General features: G+C 31.3%; 1 protein-coding gene and 1 non-coding gene across 2 annotated transcripts; one reads left to right on the top strand and one right to left on the bottom strand.

The window, feature by feature from the left end:
• Positions 1-7: 7 nt before the first annotated feature.
• TRNAK-UUU (transfer RNA lysine (anticodon UUU)) lies at positions 8-80 on the bottom strand. Its single transcript has one exon. It is a non-coding gene; the product is annotated as a tRNA-Lys (tRNA).
• Positions 81-17,161: 17,081 nt separating this feature from the next.
• LOC126698823 (uncharacterized protein At5g48480) lies at positions 17,162-19,039 on the top strand. Its single transcript, XM_050396294.1, has 2 exons — positions 17,162-17,577; positions 18,538-19,039. The coding sequence occupies exons 1-2, from the start codon at positions 17,279-17,281 to the stop codon at positions 18,758-18,760; spliced, it is 522 nt and encodes a 173-aa protein (XP_050252251.1). The 5' UTR covers positions 17,162-17,278; the 3' UTR covers positions 18,761-19,039.
• The last annotated feature ends 3,476 nt before the right edge of the window (positions 19,040-22,515 follow it).

Genomic DNA, 22,515 nt, shown 5'->3' with positions numbered 1-22,515 from the left:
GAAATGGCGCCGTCTGTGGGAATCGAACCCACGACCACATGGTTAAAAGCCATGCGCTCTACCGGCTGAGCTAAGACGGCTTTTTGAAATTTTCGTGAGCCTTTCCACATAAATCCAAAATACATTTTTAATCAAATTGTCATTTTCCTCGCCATATATATATATATATTTTTTTTTATTTGAGTTTCATAAAAGTTAAAATTTAGAAATTGGAAGGTTAAAATAATATATAAATACTATCACTATAAGTGGTTGAGGATTTCATTCAATACTCATTTACATTAAATAATATACAAGATTGACACGTGATCATTTTAAAACATATGTTGTGTCTATGTCATGTCTTATACATAAAATCACTAGGTGCAAGCTTAACACTTCATAAATATTGTGGGTTATAGTTTTGTATAATACTATGCATCATCATTGTTTTAGTCTTTTTAATACCATATAAATTTTAAGATTTCTCTCAAAGAAAATATTAATTTTAAGATTACCATATTTATATACATAAATAAATAGGCCCGTTAAGACCAAACAACGTAAATCTCGTCAATCGGATTTTTTATTTTCATTAATAGCTAGGTGGCATAAAATTTTATTTATTTATTTTTACTATTAGCCATGTTAGCATTTTTTATCCATCACTTAACGGCAAGGACTGTTTTGACATAATACCAAAATGTTAGGGACTAAACAAACACTTTAAAAAGTAAGGAACTAGTTTGACACATAGAGCAAATACCTAGGACCAAAATGGTAATTTAAATATTTTTTAATATTCTATCTGAAATGTAAATTTAATACTTTTAAATTAAATACAAAATGATGTCTTCGATTTTTTTATGGTTTTTTTCCCCTTTAAAATAAGATAAGTGGTAACTTCAAATTTTCAAATGTACAAACCTTCAATCTAGAAGGGAAAAAATGTCATTAGTTGAACTACTGTTTTTGAGAAATAATAACACAGCTTAACCCAATGACTTGAGTATTCCAAGGTTGCGGTTCATCACAAGAGCATACACTTTACTGATGACCAGTCTTTTAAGTATGTTAAGGCCCATTTAGAGTCGAGTTACCCATGACTTGCTGTTTATGACTAAAAAAGTCATTATTGGGAGTTGGGGACTTTGAGATAATTAACTAATACAAAATAGGGTGTCTATAGTTGTACTATTTTGGTCAAGTATGCAATGCATGCGAAGTTAAAACTTAAACGTCTAACGAGACTAACCATTTTTGTAGGTTAATAAACTTACACATGCATAAGCAACATACATAAGGTTTGGGCCACATCGAGATCCACTCAGCTTCCTCATTACATTCGCAAGATCTAGGCCCATTGAGATGGGATGAGATGTTATCCTTGAGTTAACCCCTATCTTAGGTCCATTTGGTTGGAATGATAAAAAATAGGGAGGGAGTGAAAAGAAAATATTTAATTTCCCTCCGTATGTTTGGTTAAGAGAGTAGAAAAATAAAAAGATGGAAAACTCTTTTATTTAGTTGAGAAGAAAAGTGGAAGGAAAAAAATATAGAGTTTATATAAATTTACAATCATGTCCCTGGTACGCCCCTGCTACGTAAAAAATATTTTTTTAATAGTTTATAAAAATTAATTTTTTAATTACTACAAACTAACACAACTAATAACACATCTAGCAAAAACAACTAATAAAAAAATGTTACATTTGATATGAAAAAAAAAAAAAAAAAAAAAAGAGAAAGAAATAAAGGGCGAAAGGAAAAGAGCCAAAATGTGTGCACTATACCTGGGAAATGGAAAAACAAGAAGAAAAAAAAGGTGGCGTAGAGGTAACATTTCCACACCAAAAAATAATAATAAATAAAAAATAAAAAAACAAACAAACAAACAAAACAAAACAAAAAGACGCAGCAACATTAAAAAATAATAAGAGGATAAATGGGTAATTTCACATCAAAATAACAGGAGGGTAGATGAGTAATTTCACATCAAACCCACTTCATCCCCAACTTTCTCTCTACTTTTTCCTCTTAAATGGTGGGCTCCAGGAGAAAATTCTCTCACCTCCATTTTCTCTTCCCCCACTAAACACATCTCTTTCATTTTCGCTCTTATTTTCTCTCCCTCTCTATCATTTCACCCCAATCAAACGGACCCTTAAAGTTGTGTTTTGACGGTAGTGTGCAATAAATCTGAATGGCCCCTAATGAGAAACTCAATTTGTGATATGAACTATGAAGTGGTGATTGAGTGATTTGAACCATTAACAGATGCAAGGTCAGTATTCAGGTCAATAACGGTATAAGGATGGCACTTGGGGTATGAATTGGGATAAAACCAGTGCTTGGGGTGCAAGCGGACCACTTGAAGTGGTCCTAACTCCTAACAAGGATTGACACACGGGCTAGGAAATAGTTTTTGATTTCTTGACTATTTATAAATGTATGTTTGACGGTTCATCAAAAAAAATGTATGTTTGACTGGTTTTCATAGAATTTGACAAGTGGTTTGTCATTTTCTATCCACGTGTTATAAAATTATAAAATGAACACATCAATAATATTAAATTTAGGGTCAAACATTCAATATGTATATAATTATTTTTATTCTTAAATGTATTTATGTGTATGCAAAAATCACAAGCTAGTTTATCTATAAATTTTATGCATTTGGTGTTTGAATTTGATCTAGTAGACCAAATTGAAACTTAATGAAAGTAATAAGAAATCCTTCATTGAATTTGGATCCTATTGCACCTTTGTTTGTAATTTTGATTTGCCAAGTCCCAAAGGTTTATAGATAAAGTGCGGAAGCACGTTTGGGATTGTCATCCTATAAATAAGAATTTCTAAAGGGATATTAAAATTCAATTCTCCGCTTGTTAATATTGAATTAATGACTAGCACTCTTGATGATGAAAAGCATGACTCTTACTTCAATTACTTGATTCATTTTTCTATATTTTTTATTTGCAATTTTGCATTTCCAATTGGACCCTCCACCTACAAAAGACTAAATAATAAAAGGAAAAATGTTAAGGCATTTTCCTCACCATATTGTTTTATTTGAAAATATTTATATTTGAGTTTTTGACATGTTCAAAATTTACAAATTGAGATGTTAAAATACTATAACAATATTATTTGTAGTTAAGGATTTCGTTCAGTATTTCTTTGCGCTAGACAAGATACAATATTGACACGTAATTATTTTAGGACATATATTGTGCATGTGTCATGTCCAGTACACAGAAGCACTTGACGCAATCAAAACTCACCATAAAAAATATAGATAGTAGTTTTGTATAATACCTTAGACTACCATAGTTTTGTAACTCCAGTAATTTTAAGATTACCTTGTTTTTAAACATTTACTATATTTGTATATATTTTTCTCCAAAAGAAAAAAAAAATAAAAAATAAAAACTATATTTGTATACATGGCATTTTAACGATACATTACAATAAATAGGTTAATGTCAACACATACATTACAATAATAGGTCCATTAAGGCCAAGCAATTTTTTTTTTTTTTTTTTTTTGAGAATCAATGTTAATTATATTATTATTACGTTATTTTTATCTCCTACCCACTTAACTTTTTCTTATATTTATATGATTTTAACAAGGGATTTATTTTATTATCTTTTTTTATATAATTTTTTTTTTAAAGAGTTTCAACTTATAGCGTCCATTTCTGATAATAAAACATGATAGCTTTTTATCATCAGACTAAGACATCAATAATCAATCAGTTTTTTATGTAGGCAGGGATTGAACCCCAGATCTTTTTTTTAACTATTAGAGACTTTATTAATTGAGCTAACTAGAACCAACATTTCTTATAGAAAGTTAGAAACAACTCAAACGAATCTTTCATGATGTGATCATGTGATAGCCAACAAAATTCAAAAGGTAACAAAGCAAGCGGTGATTTTTTCCGTACCATTACTGACCATTTCGAGTGTGCAATGTGCAACGCAACATTGCCAGACGTGCCACAAACAATTTGAACAATAAAGCCCAAGAAGGGGGCACTAGCACGTAATTTCCACCAAATCCCAGGGGCAAATCCATTTACCATTGCAATTAAATTAAGAACAAACTTTGACTACAAATTCTACTAACAAAATTAACATAACTACGTAACAAAATACTCTTTATATTTTTAATATGCATGCTAAATTTTGTGTCAATCGGATATTATTTATTATTTTCTCTACCCTAGTTTGTTTGTCTTCTATTTCATTTTAAGATGTCCCAAAATATTGTCTTATTTCTAAAAATAAAAGTTATTAATTTACTAATTGTAAGGACACAATTCTCAAGCGGCCCAACAATGACGTTGAGCTCGCGCGTGATGGATCCCTCACAATAAATTTTGTAGAGAGTGGGCTTGAAAGGCTGGAGTTGGGTCACGGGGCGTTAGTACAGACCGGACATTAGACAAACCTAGACTGGAAAAGGCTTTAGTCCGGTTATCTAAGCCATTAACTTTATGGATTGAGGGATTGGGCTCCTCGGATCATGTCCGAGGAGCACTAATGTACTCTCCGGTTACCCGTCGATGGGTTATCCCTGGTGGAGCGTATATACTTTCCGGGCATTCTCATTCCTGGAGTCTTTCTTAGGCAATGAGATGGATCCCTCCCCTTTGTTACCTTGCGTTTTCTTTTATACTAGCCTACGTTCATTATCCCCCGTCCACGTGTAGGGTCGACTTTTCCAGGACAGAGATTTGTCCCATCAGTCTCATCCCGAAATTGTGGGAGATGGTCCATAAAGCCTAAGAATCCGGCTCTGTTAGGTGCGATGTCATGTCAATGAAGGGTATTAAGGACTATTTCCCTGAGATATTTTCTGATCTTTTAAGTTCGCTTGTATTCCACTTTCGTCAATGGGATTCTGGGTCTTCCGAGGACTGAGCAGTCCTCGGATGTATCTTTGGGCCACATCGGGCTCACTATTTTTGGGCTTAGGCCCTGGCCTCCTTTAGTTTGGGGCCTGTGGACTCCCTATAAGCGAGCGAGCCGGGCCCATAAACTATTGGGCCCCACACTAATATTCTTATTATATCCCTACTTTATTTTCAAAACTATTTAAAAATAAAACTAACAAATATTTAAAAAATCAATTTAATTGGAGCACCTTTTTAGTTGTCTCATTAAGAATAACTCTTTAAAACAAAAAAGTTAATAAATTTATTTAAGGGTAGTAAATTTATTTAAGGGTAGTTTTGTAAACTTATACATTTTTATAAGGTAGACAAGACAATGAATGATATTCCCTTAAAAGTTTGACTTTTCAAACAGGACAAACAAATTGGGAAGGATGGAGTATTTAATTTATAAACTTATTTTTTATGCATAATTTTTTATTACAAAATCTTGATTGATAACATAGTTCTTTATTTATTTTTTTACTGCAAATTTTGCAAGCAAGAGAATAATAGATATAAGAAAAAAAAAATGCAATCCATTGGTAAATTTTTCAAAATTCACATTCAATAAAAATATTTTAAATGGAGCTGTAGCCATTGGCTACTACCAAGTTTTTAGTTAAACTTTGTTCTTAAATTAATATCTTAATCAATTCTACCAAGGAAAAGGTTTTGATGCATACTAGTATGCAGTAATTACTACATAATGGGTTATATGGCAGCAAAAAGAAAGCAACATGCGTCCAAGGGTTATGTGCAATGCACATAATCATGTAAACCCTAAGAAACTTTTTTTTTGGCTACCACATAATCTTATATGCAGCAATTGTTGGCAAAAGTTTGCGAATACACAATTGGCCAAGAGCCAATGGCATCACATTGTAAATTCATCTTAAAAAGGATTACTTTTTATATCATCGGAGACTACGTGGTTCATCATTTTCTTTCCACGCGTTAAAATAATTTATAACGAACATGTGTAGTACTAAATTTAGGTTCAAATATTTACTATGTATATAATTGTATGCTTATTTATGTTTAATCAATTATAAGCTAGTTTAACTTTACGTTTTATGCATATTTGGATATGGTGTTTGAATCTAATCTGGTAGAGTTAAAACAAATTGAAACTCAATGAAAGTAACAAACCCTTCATTGAATTTGGATCCTATTGCACCTTTGTTTGTAATTTGACTTGTCAAGTCCCAGATTTTGTAGGTTTATAAATAAAGTGTGGAAGCAAATTTGTGTTTGTCATCCCATAAATAAGAATATGTTTAAAGGATATTAAAATTTCATTCTCAGCATTGTTATCAAATTAATAATTAGCACCGATGAAAAGTTTTTAGTACTTTCAATGAAAAGTTTTTAGTTTCAGCTAAATAAGTTGTTCTCAAACACACTCGTAGGGTCTGATTACACTATTCGCTTTTGTTATATTCATATATGCCTTACCAATTGGTCCCTTCACCCAGCGGCAAAGCCACGTTATGGCCCCCTAATTTTGACTTTTTCTTTTAAAATCCTATCTATATGTTTTAAATTAGTTAAGGTGTGGGCATATAAAAATGTGAATTGGCAATTTGGGTTAATCACCAATAAAATTAGAAAAAAAAAAGGCAATTTGCCAAAAAAAACCCAAAAAAAAAAAAAAAAAAAACTTAAGTAAGCCCTCCAACAGAAATTTTTCAAACAAAAACTATCTACCATTTTTTTAATTAAAGGTTGCTCTTGTCATAGTGTTTTTTTTTTTAATGCACAAAAGGATCATCCATTATGTTTTATTTATTTATTTATTTATTCATTAGTAGTTTGGGATGAGAGGATTTGAATCTTAAATGTCTTAATTGGAAACACCAACAGCTGCCAGCAAATTAAGCTACAAGACTCTTGGCTCCATTAGTAAGTTCTAATTAGCTCAATTGGTAAATTCTCTCATCGTCTAATAAGAAATTTAGGATTCGATCCTATCCTACACTAAAAAACCAATTAGTGTTTTAGTCTGATGATAAAGAGCAATTCTTAAGAGTGGATGTCATAAGTTGAAACTATTTCTTAAAAAAAACTCCAATTATGGCTTGATGAGAGAGAGAATTATTAATATTTTTCTTTTTGGATTTTTAATTTTGAACATATTTAGAATAAAATAGACAATTTTTATATATGCATTAGAGTTTAGAAAGATTATATTCATTAAAAAAGAAATTAGGAATATGATGAGTTCTTGTGTATGTATACATTTTGAATTTATCTAAACTGATTTATGAATACCATGATTAGGCTCTTCGAAGCCAAAATTCCTATCTCAACGTATCTTCACCAACAAAAGACCAAATAATAGAAGGAAAAAGAATAAGGGCATTTTTCCTTTTTCATGAGAGTATTTATATTTCAGTTTTAGCAAGTTCAAATTTATAAATTAAAGTGTTAAAATAATATATGAACACCATAAATGACAATGGATTTCATCCAATACTCCTCCATGTCATGTTCAATGCACAAAAGCATTTGACATAAGCAAAACCTGCCATAATATTGTAGACTATAATTTTGTAAAATACTTTGGACTACTGTAGTTTTGTTATACTACCGTAATTTTAAGATTACCATATTTACATGACTTTTAATGCATACATTTCAATAAATAGATCCATTCAAATTGAACATCGTGTCAATTCTATTATATTATTTTTATCTTCTACCCTATTTATTTTTTCTTATATTTTTATAATTTACCAATGGGTTTATTTATTTAATTTCTTTTAGAAAAATATCACCATGCATGTTTAGAATACATGAATATTTTTTTTCTTGAGAAAAAAAAATGGGTAGAGGGGACGAACCGAGTGTGAATGGTCCCTAATGAGAAACTCAATTTGTGGTATGAACTATGAAGTGGTGATTGAGTACTCGGGTGAAGAAAAGTGTAAGGATGGCACTCAAGGCATGAATTTTGGGATAAAATCAGTGCTTGAGGTGCAAGTGGACCACTTGAAGTGGTCCTAACATGGATTTAAACAGGCTAGGAAATAGTCTTTGATTTCTTGACTATTTTATAAATGTATGTTAGACTGGTTTTTATATCATTTGACAAGTGGTTTGTCCTTTTCTTTCCCCGTGTTAGAAAATTATTTTTATATCATTTAATTTAATATGTATATATTTATTTTTATTCTCATATAAATACATGCAAAAATTACAAGCTAGTTTATCTAAAAATTTTATCCATATTTGGATTTGGTGTTTGAATTTGGTCGAGTAAACCAAATTGAAGCTTGATGGAAGTAACAAACCCTTCATTGACTTTGGATTCTATTGCACCTTTGTTTGTAATTTTGATTTACCAAGACCCAAATTTTTAGGTTTATAGATAAAATGTGGAAGCATGCTTGTGATTGTCATCCTCCAAAAAAAATGTCACTAGGGATGTTAAAATTCCATTCTTCGCATTGTTTCTGAATTAATGATTAGAACTCTTGATGATGAAACACATGACTCTTCAATTACTCGATTCATTTTTCCATATTCATATTTGCTTTACTATTTGGACCCTCCACCTACAAAAGACTAAATAATACAAGGTAAAAGAATAAGGCATTTTCCTCACCATATTGCTTTATTTGAAAATATTTATACTTGAGTTTCTAGCAAGTTCAAAATTTAGAAATTGAGATTCTAAATAATATAAAAATATTATATATATTTAAGGATTTTTTCCAACACTTTTTTTTTTTTTTTAACTAAATAAGATACGAGATTGACCCGTGGCTATTTTATGACACGTATTGTGTATGAGTCATGTCCAGTACACAGCATCACTTAACACAAGCAAAACCCATCATAAAATTTGTGGACAGTAATTCTATATAGTAGTGATGAGTACCATAGTTTTGTAACCATTGTAATTTTAAGATTACCTTATTTTTATACATTTACTATATTTGTATACATGACATTTTAACGCATATATTACAATAAACTAGCATGTAACCCATGCTTATGCATATGAATGAAGAATTGTAGTGATGCTATTGATATTACCTTAGGTTATTCAACATATAGGACATAATTTGACCAGTACATTTGGATGTATTAAAATAGTTTTTTCTTGCAATTTTCATAATATTGGTTGCGTTAAATTTCTCATTGTACTGCTATTACGTATATAATTTTGAAAATCACTATTGAATCTAAATATACAATATCAATTCACAATTATTGTCTGTGATATTCTACTAAATACAACACAAAATAAAATAATAAATTGGTTAAATAATATCTCTTAAATTAAATGAGGATGGGTATATGAGATCGTTTAACTCAAATTATAGTTTGTTATGTTCAATATCTTCTCATACAAATATCTAAATAGAAACTGTATAAAAAATATGTTCATTAGTTCTAAGAAAAAATAATAACAAAAATCTAAACAATTTAATTTGTATGGAAAGCTAACAAAAGCAAAATCTAATTTTGATTTTAATTGAATTTTCTCTAAACTATGGTTTAATACACACACACATATATAACCTAATTAATAATGGACCGTAGACAATCATAGTATATTACATAAATGACTTATAGATTTGAATTGTTTTTAATTATATGATTAGGTTTTTTATTAGTTATTTATATTGGACTCCTTGTTTTTTACACTAAATTAACTCATTTGGCACCAAAAAAAAAAAAAAAAAAACTTAGATTAGATGGGACACATGGCACAAGATTAAACTCTAATTGAAATCCAATTTTTACACTAAATTAACTCACTTGACACAAAAATTTAAAATTTAGATTAGATGAAATGCGTGGCACAAAATTAGATACTAATTAAATTCCAACTTGAATTCCAATTGAATTTTCTCTCAGCTTTACCTAAATATATATATATATATATATTTATATATATATAGACTAGCATGTAACCCATGCAAACGCATAAATGCATTTAAAATTAAACACAAATTTTATTATAAAAATATAAATAATTAGTCAAACTATTTTTAAAAAATAGCATGTAACACATGCATATGTATTGATACATTTAAAATTAAATACAATTTTTATCTACAAATATAAATAATTAGTCAAATTATTTTTTTTAAGTAAACGTAATTAGTCACATCTTAAAATTCTTACCTAGATTTACTACTACTAATGATCATTTTTTTTTCTAATTTTTAATAAGATAGAAGTTGTGGTGATCTTTGTTGTGTGTTAATTTTTATTGAGTATACGTGATTGGTTTTTTTTTTTTTTTTTTTTTTTAATTTATAGTTCATTAATATTAAATTTTTAGTATTTTGCACTCATTAACTCATTTGACACAAAAATTAAAAAACTTAAGTGGATAATTATGGTGTGGTCCCTACATAAATTTAGATACATGACGTAAAATTGGATTCTAATTTCAAATTCTAATTGAACTTTCTCTAAATTTTACCTATTAATATATATATATATATATGGGTTTTTTATTTTTTTAGAGAGTTTCAACCTATGACGTCTGCTCTTGATAATAACTCTTTATTATTAGACCAAGACACTAATTAGTTTTTTTGTGCAGGCAAGAATTGAACCCCAAAAACTTAACCAATTGAACTAACTGGAATTCACGATATATATATATATATAGAGAGAGAGAGAGAGAGGGGTAAATGTGCATACATTACAATAATAGGTCCATTAAGGCCAATCAATGTTAATTATTATTACATTATTACATTATTTTATCTCTTACCCTCTTAATTTTTTCTTATATATATAATTTAACAATGATTTAGTTTATTATATTTTTCTTATAGAACGTTAGAAACAACTCAAACAAGACTTTCATGATGTGGATCATGTGATAGCCAACAAAATTCAAATTTAAAAGGTAACAAATGCAAGCGGTAATTTTTACAATACGATTATTGACCAATGACCATTTCGAGTGTCCAATGTGCAGCACAACATGCCAGACGTGCCACACAATTTGGACAATAAAACCATAGAAGGGGGCACTAGCTAGCACGTAATTTCCACCAAATCCCAGGGGCAAATCCATTTACCACTACAATTAATATCTTAATCAATACTGCCAAAAACGAAAACGCAATAGACCAAGCGCCAGTGGCATCACACGTAATTTCATAAAAATAAGATTGGTTTTTATATCATTGGAGACGTGGTTCCTCAGTTTCTTTCCACGTGTTAAATTTATATGGAGCATGGGTGGTATTAAATCTAACTATCTAAGTACAAATATTTACTATGTATATAATTGTATTTATTTATGTTTAAGCAATTATAAGCTAATTTAACTACTTTCATGTCCATGTGTTTTAATAAGTATTATTGTTTTTTTTAAATATACATTTTATATATATTTGGATATAGTATTTGAATTGGTGGATTTTTTTTTTTTTTTGAGAAAATAATAATACCTTATTAGAACATGCAAACACAAAAGTAATATATAAGGTTTTTTAAACAGGCTTATAATACATTACAGGCTAGTTTAATTATAAATTTTATGCATATTTGAACACTTGGATATGGTGTTTGAACATGGTCGAGTAATTGAGTAAACTAAATTGAAACTTAATGAAAGTAACAAACCCTTTATTGAATTTGGATCCTATTCGGCTATTCTCACCTTTGTTTATAATTTTGATTTGTCTAGTCCCAAATTTTGTAGGTTTATAGATAAAGTGTGGAAGCAAATTGGTGATTGTCATCCCATAAATAAGAATATGTCTTCATGGACATTTAAATTTCATTCTCCGTACTGTTACTGAGTTAATTATTAGCACCTTATGATGAAAATCATGACTTTTTTCAATAACTAGTATTAGTGTCTAATTATACAATTTACTTTTTGCTATGTTCATATTTGCCTTACCGATTGGTCCCTTCACCTAGCGGCGGAGCCACGTTATGGCCCCTAAAATTTTGAAAATTTTTAACATCCTATCTAAATGTTTTAAATTAGTTAACGTGAGGGCATATAAAAATGTAAATTAGCCCCTCAAATTTGGGTTAATCTCCAATAATATTAGAAAAAAAAAAAAAAAAAAAGGCACTTTCCCCAAACAAAAATAAATAGCTTAAGTAACCCTCCAGCGTAATTTTTTTTTTTTTTCTTAAAGGTTCGTTTTATTATTGTCTTTTTTTAATGCACACCAGGATCATCCATTATTATTATTATTTTTTTTTAATATATATTTATTTTAATTATGCATCCATAGGATTTGAATTTTAAATGTTTCAATTGGAAACACTAGGAGGTGCCAACTAATTGAGTTACAAGACTCGCTTGACTCCATCATGTTTTGATGAGAGAGAGAGAGTATCATTAATGTTTTTATATTTGGATTATTTTTTGAGACATGTTTAGAGTAAAATAGACAACTTTTATGTACTCATTAAAGTTAAGAAAGACTATGTTTATTTGGGAAAAAAATTAGGAAGTTGAGAAGTTCTTGTATATGTATATGTTTTAAATTTATCTAGATTGATTTATGAATAACACAGTTATGACCTCTCAAGCCAAAATTTCTAGCTCAACCATTACCTTTACCTAAAAACACCAATTAATAAAAGGAAAAATAATAAGAGCATTTTCATTTATTTTTTTATTTAAGAATAATTATATTTGAGTTTTGGCAAGTTCAATTTTATAAATTGAGGTGTTAAAATAATATAAGAATACCATAAATGACAATGAATTTCCTTCGATACTCCTTTATGTTGAATAAGATACGAGATTGACATATACCCATTTTAGGACACGTGTTGTGTTTATGTTATGTCTAGTGCACAAAAGAATTGGACACAAGTAAAACCCACCATAATATTATGGACTATAATTTTATAAAATACTTTGGGCTACTGTAGCTTTGTTATGCCATATTAAAACTAAGATTACCACACACACACACATAGACGTATATGACTTTTAACGCATATATTTCAATAAATAAGTCCATTAAAACCAGATAACACATTAATTCTATTTAGGGTTGTACAACCAACATGCCAAAACCAACTCGATCCAACCCAACCCACCGAGTTGGATTGGTTTTTAGGGTTGGTGAGTTGGGTTGGATTGTGAATTTTTTTTTTTAACAATGGATCAAGTTGGGTTTAGGTCATAAGATTTACAAATCCATCTAAGCTTGACCCACCTTTGGGTTGAATTTTTTTTTTAACCCGTTATGGTGGGTTGGGTTGAAAAAATTTATCAATCTAACTCATGCACATCTCTAATTCTATTATTATATTATTTCTATCTCCAACCCTATTTATTTTTTCTTATATTTTTATAATTTACCAAAGTTTTTTTTTTTTTTTTTAATTCTTTTAGAAAGTTAGAAACAAGTCTTTTAAGATGCGTCCTGAAAGAAAAGGGTAAACTATAGATTTTGTCTCTATTCTTTATATTATATTTAAATTTGGTTTATAACGTTTCAATTGTGTTAATTTGATCATTATTTATTGGATAGAAATTACTGACGTGACAAACAGCTAAAAGAAAAAGTAGTTTATTGCCACATTAATGGAAACTTTATTTTTTTGTGCTGTTAGCCACATTAACAATTTCTACCAAACGGATAACTGTATGAACTAAATTGGTATAATACTAAAAATGTTAAATGCTAAATTAATATAATTGAAAAATTAAGAATCAAATTAAAAATTAGAAGTCAAATTAAAATATTACGTAAAAAACTAACGGTCGGTAGTTTATAAAAAGCGGTGCTTTCTTATTTTACTGTATCACAATTACTGACCATTTGACGTTTGCAAGCGCAACGTGCCAGACATGTCACAATTTCGAATTGGGGGGGCACTAGCACGTAATTTCCGCCGAAACCCAGGGGCAATCATTTTACCACTACAATTATTATCTTAATAAAAGCTGGTACCCTTCAGCCAAAAGCGAAAACACAATTTCTATTTGGAACAGTAGACTAAGAGCCAGTGGCGGTGGCACTCGTAAATTCATAAATAATAAAAATATTGGTTTTTATTTTTTATTTTATTTATTTATTATCATTTCGTGTTTCATCATTTTCTTTGCACGTGTTCTAATAACTAATAAAATATTCTTAACACACACAAAAAAAACTAATTAAGTAGGATTAAATTTAGATACAAATATTGTATATTGTATATAACTGTGTTTATTCTTAGAGGTATTTATGTTTATGCAATCACAAGCTGGTTTAATCATAAATTTTATGCATATTTGAATATTTAAAGATGGTGTTTGAATATAGTCGAATTATTGAGTGAACCAAATTGAAACTCAATGAAAGTAACAAACCCTTCATTGAATTTGGATGCTACTTCACCCTTGTTTGTAATTTTTATTTACCAAAGTCCTAAATTTTTTAGGTTTATAGATAAAGTGTGGAAGCAAATTTGTGATTGTCATCCCAGAAATAAGAATGTCTACAAGGATTTTAAAATTTCATTTTGGCACTGTTACTAAATTAATGATTAGCACTCTTGATGATGAAAAACATGACTTTCTTCAAAAACTTGTACTGCTGTTTAAGTAGAGGGGTTCATGGAGTGGTTTAGTGTAGCTTTGGTCCATTTTTTTTTTATCACCGCATTGCACGGTGTGATTTGATCAAAATCATCACCATATCGCACCTCAATTATGTGGTCACATGTGCAATGCAACGCGGTTCGTTGCAGTGTATCACTATGTGGCTTGGTCAGTTTTGGGTTGGGATGTTTTTCAAAATTTTGGGCTGGATTGGCGCAACCCAAAGTTGGGGTTTCCTTTGTTTTGGGAAAATTTAAAAATGTCGTGCTAAGTTTTATTTATTTTAGCCCAACAAATTTTTAGGTGTGAAATGACTTATCTTTTATAATAGTATTACTTCATAATATATATGTGTTTGGGGAGGGGGGGAATGTGTGCAATTTTTTCACCACTACTTGTGGTGTGTGTGGTTACTCGATTTTGCGGGCGATTTTGGTTGGTTTAAGTGTAATCATACGGTTTGGTGAACACCCCTATCTCTTACTACAAAATTCTAATCATACTTGCATTACCAATTGGTCCCTTCCCCTACAAAAGACCAAAAAAAAGGTATTTTCCTAACAATATTCTTTTATTTGAAAATATTTGTATTTGAGTTTTGGCAAGTTCAAATTTAGAAGTAGAGGTATTAAGATAATATAAGAATACCATAAGTGAATATGGATTTCCTTCGGTACTCTGTTGTGTTGGACAAGATACGAGATTAACACGTGGTCATTCTAAGACACACATGGTGTATGTGTCACGTCCAGTTCACAAAAGCACCGGATGCAAGCAAATACCACCATAATATTGTGGAATGTAGTTTTGTATAATACTATGGGCTACCGTAGTTTTGTAATACCACATAATTTAAAATTACCATATGTGTACATGACATTTTAACACATACATTACCATAAATATTAAGCCCATTGTGGCTAAACAATTTTAATTTTTTCTTTTTATTTTCACTCTCTTTTTTTGGCTAATATTTATATAATTTTACAAGGACCTATCCTAAAAAAAAAAAAATAAATAAATAAATCTTTGAGAGCATTCCCATCAAAAGTTCTAAAAAATTTAGCATTTAGGATCTCAAAAACCAATTTTATAACATTTAACACATTACTTTACAATACTACCTATATGAAAACTTTTATTTTTTTTACTACTTCATTTAAATATTGTTTCTTTATTATTTTTCAATAATTTTTTTTATTTTTCCTCTCTCCCTGTCTCTTTCTCCGTTGTCTCTCTCTTTCTCAACCCAACTATTCTCAACACTGCCGGCACCACGCTACCAACAGTCACCACAAAACCCACCACCCAACCACCCACTAAAAACCTACCACCCATACCACAACCACTACTAACAAAAAAAGAAAAAGAAAAATTATAGTAGAAAGAAACCTCCACATCCACTCACCACCACAAACCACAGCAGAAAAAAAAGAAAAAGAAAAAGAAAAAAATCTCCACCATCACCGCCACCAGCAGACCCATCACGCCGAAACAAAATCCACAAGACACAGACACCATTTCCCTCCCTGTTGTCATCTTCTTCCACGGCGCGGCTTGACGTCCTCCTTCGCACTATAAATCAAATCAAGACCCAAAATCCCAAAACCAAATCAAGACCCAAAGAAAAAGAAGAACCACAACCTTCGGACCCACGTAGAAAAAGATGAACTACAACCATTGGACCCAAAAAGAACCACGTAGGAAAAAAAAGAAAAAGAAGAACCACAACCATCGGATCCACGCAGAAAAAGATGAACCACAACCATTGGACCCAAAAAGAACCACGTAGAAAAAAAAAAAAAAACCCCTCCATCATCGCCATCAGACCACAGCTATCGGCAGCCTACAATTGGCGGAGCATAATCATTGGCGGAACACACTCATCGAAAAACCACATTGGCAAAGCACAAAGAAAGAAGAGAGAAGAAAGAAGTGAGAGAGGAAAGAGAAAGTTAGAGGAGAGAGAGATAGAGGAGAGAGAGTCGTTAAGGTGAATAAAAAAGAAATTTTCTTTTACAATCCAGCTACAGTGTGGTCTCAAATATGAGATTGTATTGTAGCTGAATCTCAAAGATTTTAAGATTTAGCACCCACACATGTTTTCAAATAACAAAACACATATATCAACACGGTACATGTATTTTGTTATTTGAAAACATGTGTGGAAATACGTGTGGGTGAAAAGTATATAAAAATATGTGTAATATTGTTTAAAAACTGAAAACATGTATTTAAACAGGTCTACCAAACAGCCCCTTAATGTGAAGTGTTTTGTTATTTGAAAACATATGTGAAAATATGTGGGTGAAAAATATATGAAAATATGTTTAATATTATTTAAAAACTGAAAACATATATTTAAATAAGTCTACCAAACAGCCCCTTAATGTGAATGCTCAGAAGATGTGAATTATGTGATAACCAGCAAAACAAAATGCCTAAAAAGAAAAACCAGAGAAGGGGCACTAGCACGTAATTTCCACCAAAAGCCAGTGGCTATCTTTTTTCTTTTATTTTTTTCAATAGAAAGAGTAGAAAACAAAAAGCCAGTGGCATCACATGTAAATTCATAAAACCCGAAGGGCAAAATTTAAAGGAAAATTCCACCAAAATATCTGAATACCAGTTTTGTCCTCAAAAGGAATAGACGGTTCCGCTCCCCCGCTTCTATAAATATCATACCCCACCACCTTTCCTAATACCACGCCATTCTCATTTCTCTCTGCATTTTTCTCTCTCCTAGGGTTAGGGTTTACACAGTCTCTCTCTCTCTAAAGCTCTGTGTCTTTTCACTCTCCGAGACTCAATGGCGCAACAGGAAGTCACCAATGGAGGTTCTGAGAAGAAGACCGGTGGTGGAAATGACATCATGGAGGTGATTGAGGTGAAGTTCACGGCGTTGAAGCCACAGCTGGTGGTGGAGGCTCCGAAAGCAAACGAAGCTATTCTGTTCTACAAGGCTGCTTTCGGCGCTGAAGAGCTTGGCCGTACCTTGCACCCTAAGCGTAAGGCTGACCAAGAGCTCCCTCTCATTCTCTCTGCTCAGCTCAGCCTCGCTGGCTCCACGATTCTCGTCTCTGACCTAGCTGATCCTTCTGAGACTCCGTAAGCCTTTCTCTGTCTCTCTCCGTAAATACTTGTTTGTACGTGTTGTTTTCGGTTTTCTTTTAGATCTATAGGAGATAGTTGTGATACTGGCTGTTCTTGCGTTTCGAAGAGCTTTTCTGCTGCTATTGTAGTGGTTTTGCATGTTTCGTCTGGTTTTGATATTTTACTCGTTCTACTTGTCTTTTTCGTCGTAACGATTGGGAACTGCTAGATCTTCCTCCTGAAGACTGGTTTGTTTCATAAATACTAGTTTTCCTTTCTGATTTTGCTTGATTTCGCCTGGTTTTGATTTTTGGTCGTTTTTCTTTTCATTTTCAGTGTTATGTAAGGCTTTGGAACTGTTAGATCTTCATCTTTAGCACTGGTTTTGTTTCATAAATGCTTGTTTTTATTTCGCTGCTTTAAGTCAAATCTGTAATTTACTGATGCTCTTGTTTTTTCCTTTGTAGTTCAGGCTTCTATTATTAAATAATTTATTATTTCTAAATCTCTGACCGTACCTGCTTTAGTTTTTTTCTTTATCTTTCGTTCAGTCTTCAATTATTAATTTATAATTTCCAAAGTTTCTGGCCGTACACATTTCTTTTTGTTCGCTAGCTAAGCCTTTCCTGTTTCCAAATCTGTTATTTCAGGCTCTGTTTGGTTGTTTATTTGGACTTATTGTAGCCTTATATTTAACAAAGATAATTCAATTATCTTCTTATTGTAGTTTAATTTTTAGACGTGATTTATTTTTTCGTTGTTATTATATTATTATTATGTCCAAATATCTGCTTGTACATATTTTTCTTTGTCCGGTATGCTTTTTCTTTTTCCAAATTTGTTATATCTGCTTCTGTTTGCTTCTGGATTTGGACGTATTGAAGCTTTGTTTATCAGCAAAGATTTTTAATTTTTTTTTATTATTATTTAAGATATTAGATATTTGTATGAATGAGTTTGAACGTGTTTGACCAGGGCCAAGACTGAGGGAACCGGACTCGTTTTCTACTTGGAGACTGATGACGTGGCGAGTGCTATCAACAAGGCGGTGGGCGCTGGAGCTGTTGTTGTGAGCGAGATCGCCGAGGGTGAGGGCGCGGGCTGTGGACTATCGCGCGTTGGCAAGGTGAAGGACCCTTACGGCGTCGTTTGGGCTATCGGCTCTCCCGCTGTGAAGGCCGCTGTCGTGGAAGCTTGATGACCGTCGGATCTTATCATTTCTCTGTCAAGCAACTGTTCATCTTTTGTGGGACCCGCGCATCGAAAAAAAGTCTCTAGCGGTTAGGATTTAGGTGGTGATAGGTTTTTAGGCCTAGAATTTGATAATTCTGTCATTTGGAAAAAAAAAAAAAAAAAGGAAAAAAAGAAAAGTCTTTTGGAATAGGATGTTTAATGGACAGCTGGCAGTTACTTGACTTTTAAATGCTACTAGTACTATGGCTATGAGGCTCTATCTACTCTTTCTGGTTCACATTAACGGCATTTTTTTACGTCTTTTTAAATACCTCTCTGCCCAATCTCTCTCCTCTCTATTTAATTGTTGTCTATATTCTCTTTCTTTGAATTGGAATTTGGTAAGTCAAGACGGTCTAGGATGCCCTTTGTTTAGCTGGGAACAGCCTGATAAAAGTGAAGGGTAATCGTGACTTTTTGTCCATTGTGGATAATGGATATATGATATGGATGTTGTCTGTCTGTAACCTTGTTATAGGCTAATTTATTTAGTTAATACACGGCAAATACTTTATGCCTTTCTATACGTTATTGAATAATGAATGGGGGGGGTTGATTTTGGGCAGTGGGACCGTTTGCGGGGGGATATTCATAAAATACGAGTAGGGGTAGGGGTAGGGAGAAACGAGAAAGATGCAGGAAGGGGAGGGGACTTGACTTCGACGCTATAGGTACGGCAGCCAATAAGGGGTGGACACGCGTGGGGATACTGGCACGAATCGGTTTCAAATTAGTGTCTTTTGAGGATACGAAAAATCTGTATGGGCGTCGTAGTTGGGGCAGAGGTCGCTTTTTAAGTGTGGTCCCAACTGTGGAAGAGGGTTTTGGGGAGATGGGAATCTCGTGAATCGTCGCTCGTGTGAGTGAGAGTGAGAGTGAGAGTGTTATAGATATAAGAATTGAGTCAGTTGGTCGTTGTTGGTGTCTTTATTATTAAGTTTTACAATAACTGTTCGAGACAAAAATATATATATATATATATATATTTTCATAAGAGCTAGTGGCTTTGAGAGGTGGTAGTAGAAGTAATGTTAATTCAATCAACAAATACCTCAAAAGTAGGATTGTGAAAACAAGTTGGTCTAAGCTTTGCACATAATTTGGCAATGAGATTTCTCTTTTGAATATTCGAAGTGTCTTTCTATCAATGGCTTCTTTTATTGGTCTTCTACTAATAATACCAGTGGAGTTGTCTCTTTCCAACATATAATTATTATCAATAGCGGGGGGAGTGGTGCAATTGTGTCAGTCTGCAGGCTTATGAAGCTTCTCCTGCTTCTCCATATTGTGTACGTAAGTTGCAACTTCTTGGAATTATTAAACTTTTGTGTCAAAGAAAAAGTTTAGCTTCAATTCATTACTAAATATATAGTTTCTGGTGTTTTATTCTCTTCTCTGATTCTCTTTCTGATTTAATAATAAATATTGTGCTTCCTAAATTTGATTCTCATCTGTAGTTGTACTATTAAATAATGTATTATAAACTCATTTTAAAACACTAATGGCACGTTTGGTAGACTGTAATAGGCACTGTAATGTAATAGTTATTCCTATAGTTTAACTATTCAATAGTTTGGTTATGCTTTTATTACAAGGAATAATTATTCTTTATGAATAACTATTCTTTAAAATGAGGAATAACCATTTCTCTCTAAAAGGGTTGTAATAGCTATTCTTTAGTAGATGTAATAATTTCTAATATTAATATATTTCCAAATAAATAAACTTTCCATATCCACCTAACAATTATGGAAATAAAAAATCATAAAAAAATAACTCATTTCTCTAAAATTTAAAATATATCATTTTTTAGGAAATATAATTGTATGAATGAAATTTTTCCTAAAATAAATCATAAGTTTTATTCTAATATTACAACTCACAACCAAACTAATGAATATGCTTAGTTATTCCATTACAACATATTTTATTCTTGGTAATAAAGATTATCATTCTTGTTGTAATCCACATTCTTGTTGTAATCCACATTCAGTGTACCAAACATACCCTAAATATTATTATTTTCGTGTGTTTTAATAAGTATTACTGTTTACTAAAAAAAAATGCATACTGAACTTAATTTGTTTCAAATTTTTTTCTGGATAGACACTGCTTGTGTTTTAAAATCCAACTGCCTTTATGTTTTTGTCAACTGACATTTGAGTGACTGTTAGTGTTTTCAAATATCATTTTGTTCCAATATATTGTCTCTTGTTAGGTATAATTTCAGAAGAAAAGGATGGAAGAAGTGGTCCATAGAATAGAATTATGTTCTATAATAAGTCCACCCTGGCGATAACAAAGCTCTCTACATATATCCATATATTCGTTCTTCATTAATCTTCTGGTTGGAGTCCCGAGCATATATTATTGGTGTGAAAATTATATATAACAATAGTGCTTTCTTTGAGGGAGCTAAGCACTGTAACACGTAGCAGAAGGTTGACAAGTTGACCTTTTGTTTTTATTTTTAAAATGGTAAAGAATCTGACCTAAGTAAGTCCTTAACTACTTCACCCATATGAACTATCTTTATGTTTGGATAAGATTGAAGCATGTGTCAAAGAAAAACTATGGTCTTAAAAAATTAGATTTCTTGGTTCTAAACTTTCACGGGTCGAGAAGAATAATATTTAAGGCATTCCTTCAATTGAGCTGAAACAAAATTTGTGCAAACGAAACACGAAAAAAAAAAAATAAATAAATAAATTCAGGCACACACTCTCACACAAAAGAGAAAAGTAGAATATTTGGCTGAGTTCTTTTCAGTTGTGTGGAAAAACTCCTAGAGAGTGTACACGAAATTTGGATTGGAAAAAAAAAAAAAAAATTCAAAATTTAAAAAGACATTGGCTCTTGTGATTTTTTAAAATGAATTTTGAAGGAAAACCTGAAGGTCAAGTGGTAAAACTCAAGCTTGCACACATCAAGGCTTGTTAGTAATGCTCAACAATTCCAAGTCTCCATCCATCATCAAGTGAAGTCACTACTACCAATTTAAAACTGTTTCAATGGCTCCCTAAATTAATTATGTGCAAGGAATTTTTCTCTTGATTAATGAGAAGTGAGCTTGTCACTAAAAATACTCGTTCATACGTAGCTAAGGTAGTTTTATGATTCTTGGTGTCAGAGGCGTAGTAAAATTTTTTTGGTTGGAGGGCTGTGGTAATATTGTCATATTGATTTGCAATTCAAGAAAAATACAAAGTATTACATATATACATGTCTTCTTGCATTCGTTTGAGAAAAAAAACATTAAATCTAACCAAAATTAAACTATATTTACAAGAAATAATGTTCATAGAAATTAAATATAACAAAGTCACTATAAGCAACCATAAAATAAATAGCATTTAAACTCAGCCAAATTAGACTACTATGGTAAAAAATAAATTCAAAATCAATTTCATTCATCTCAACTAAATTCAAAACCAATTTCATTCCTACTAATAGTCTAATACTGTACCCTCAGTCTCTCTACTCTCTAATAATAATTCACAAAAAAAATGTAGGATATGGCTGACATTTTTTAGAGGAGGGAAGGAAAAGTCAAAAGATGAAAAGTAAGGATTTGGGGTGGGGAATTTCTATGGCTAACGTATTAGAGGAGGGGCCAAGCTTTTCTCATAGGGAGGCTAGCTCTACATTTTGTTTTAATTTTGTTATAACCATATAAAATGAGAGCAATTTAGACATTAAAAAACGATAGGAAAGGGACTA

The sequence above is a fragment of the Quercus robur genome, chromosome 9 (genome assembly GCF_932294415.1).
Source record: "Quercus robur chromosome 9, dhQueRobu3.1, whole genome shotgun sequence".
In the NCBI taxonomy this organism is placed as follows: Eukaryota; Viridiplantae; Streptophyta; class Magnoliopsida; order Fagales; family Fagaceae; genus Quercus; species Quercus robur.
The sequence above is the reverse complement of the archived record's forward strand: the minus strand, read 5'-3'. Positions and strand labels throughout refer to the sequence as shown.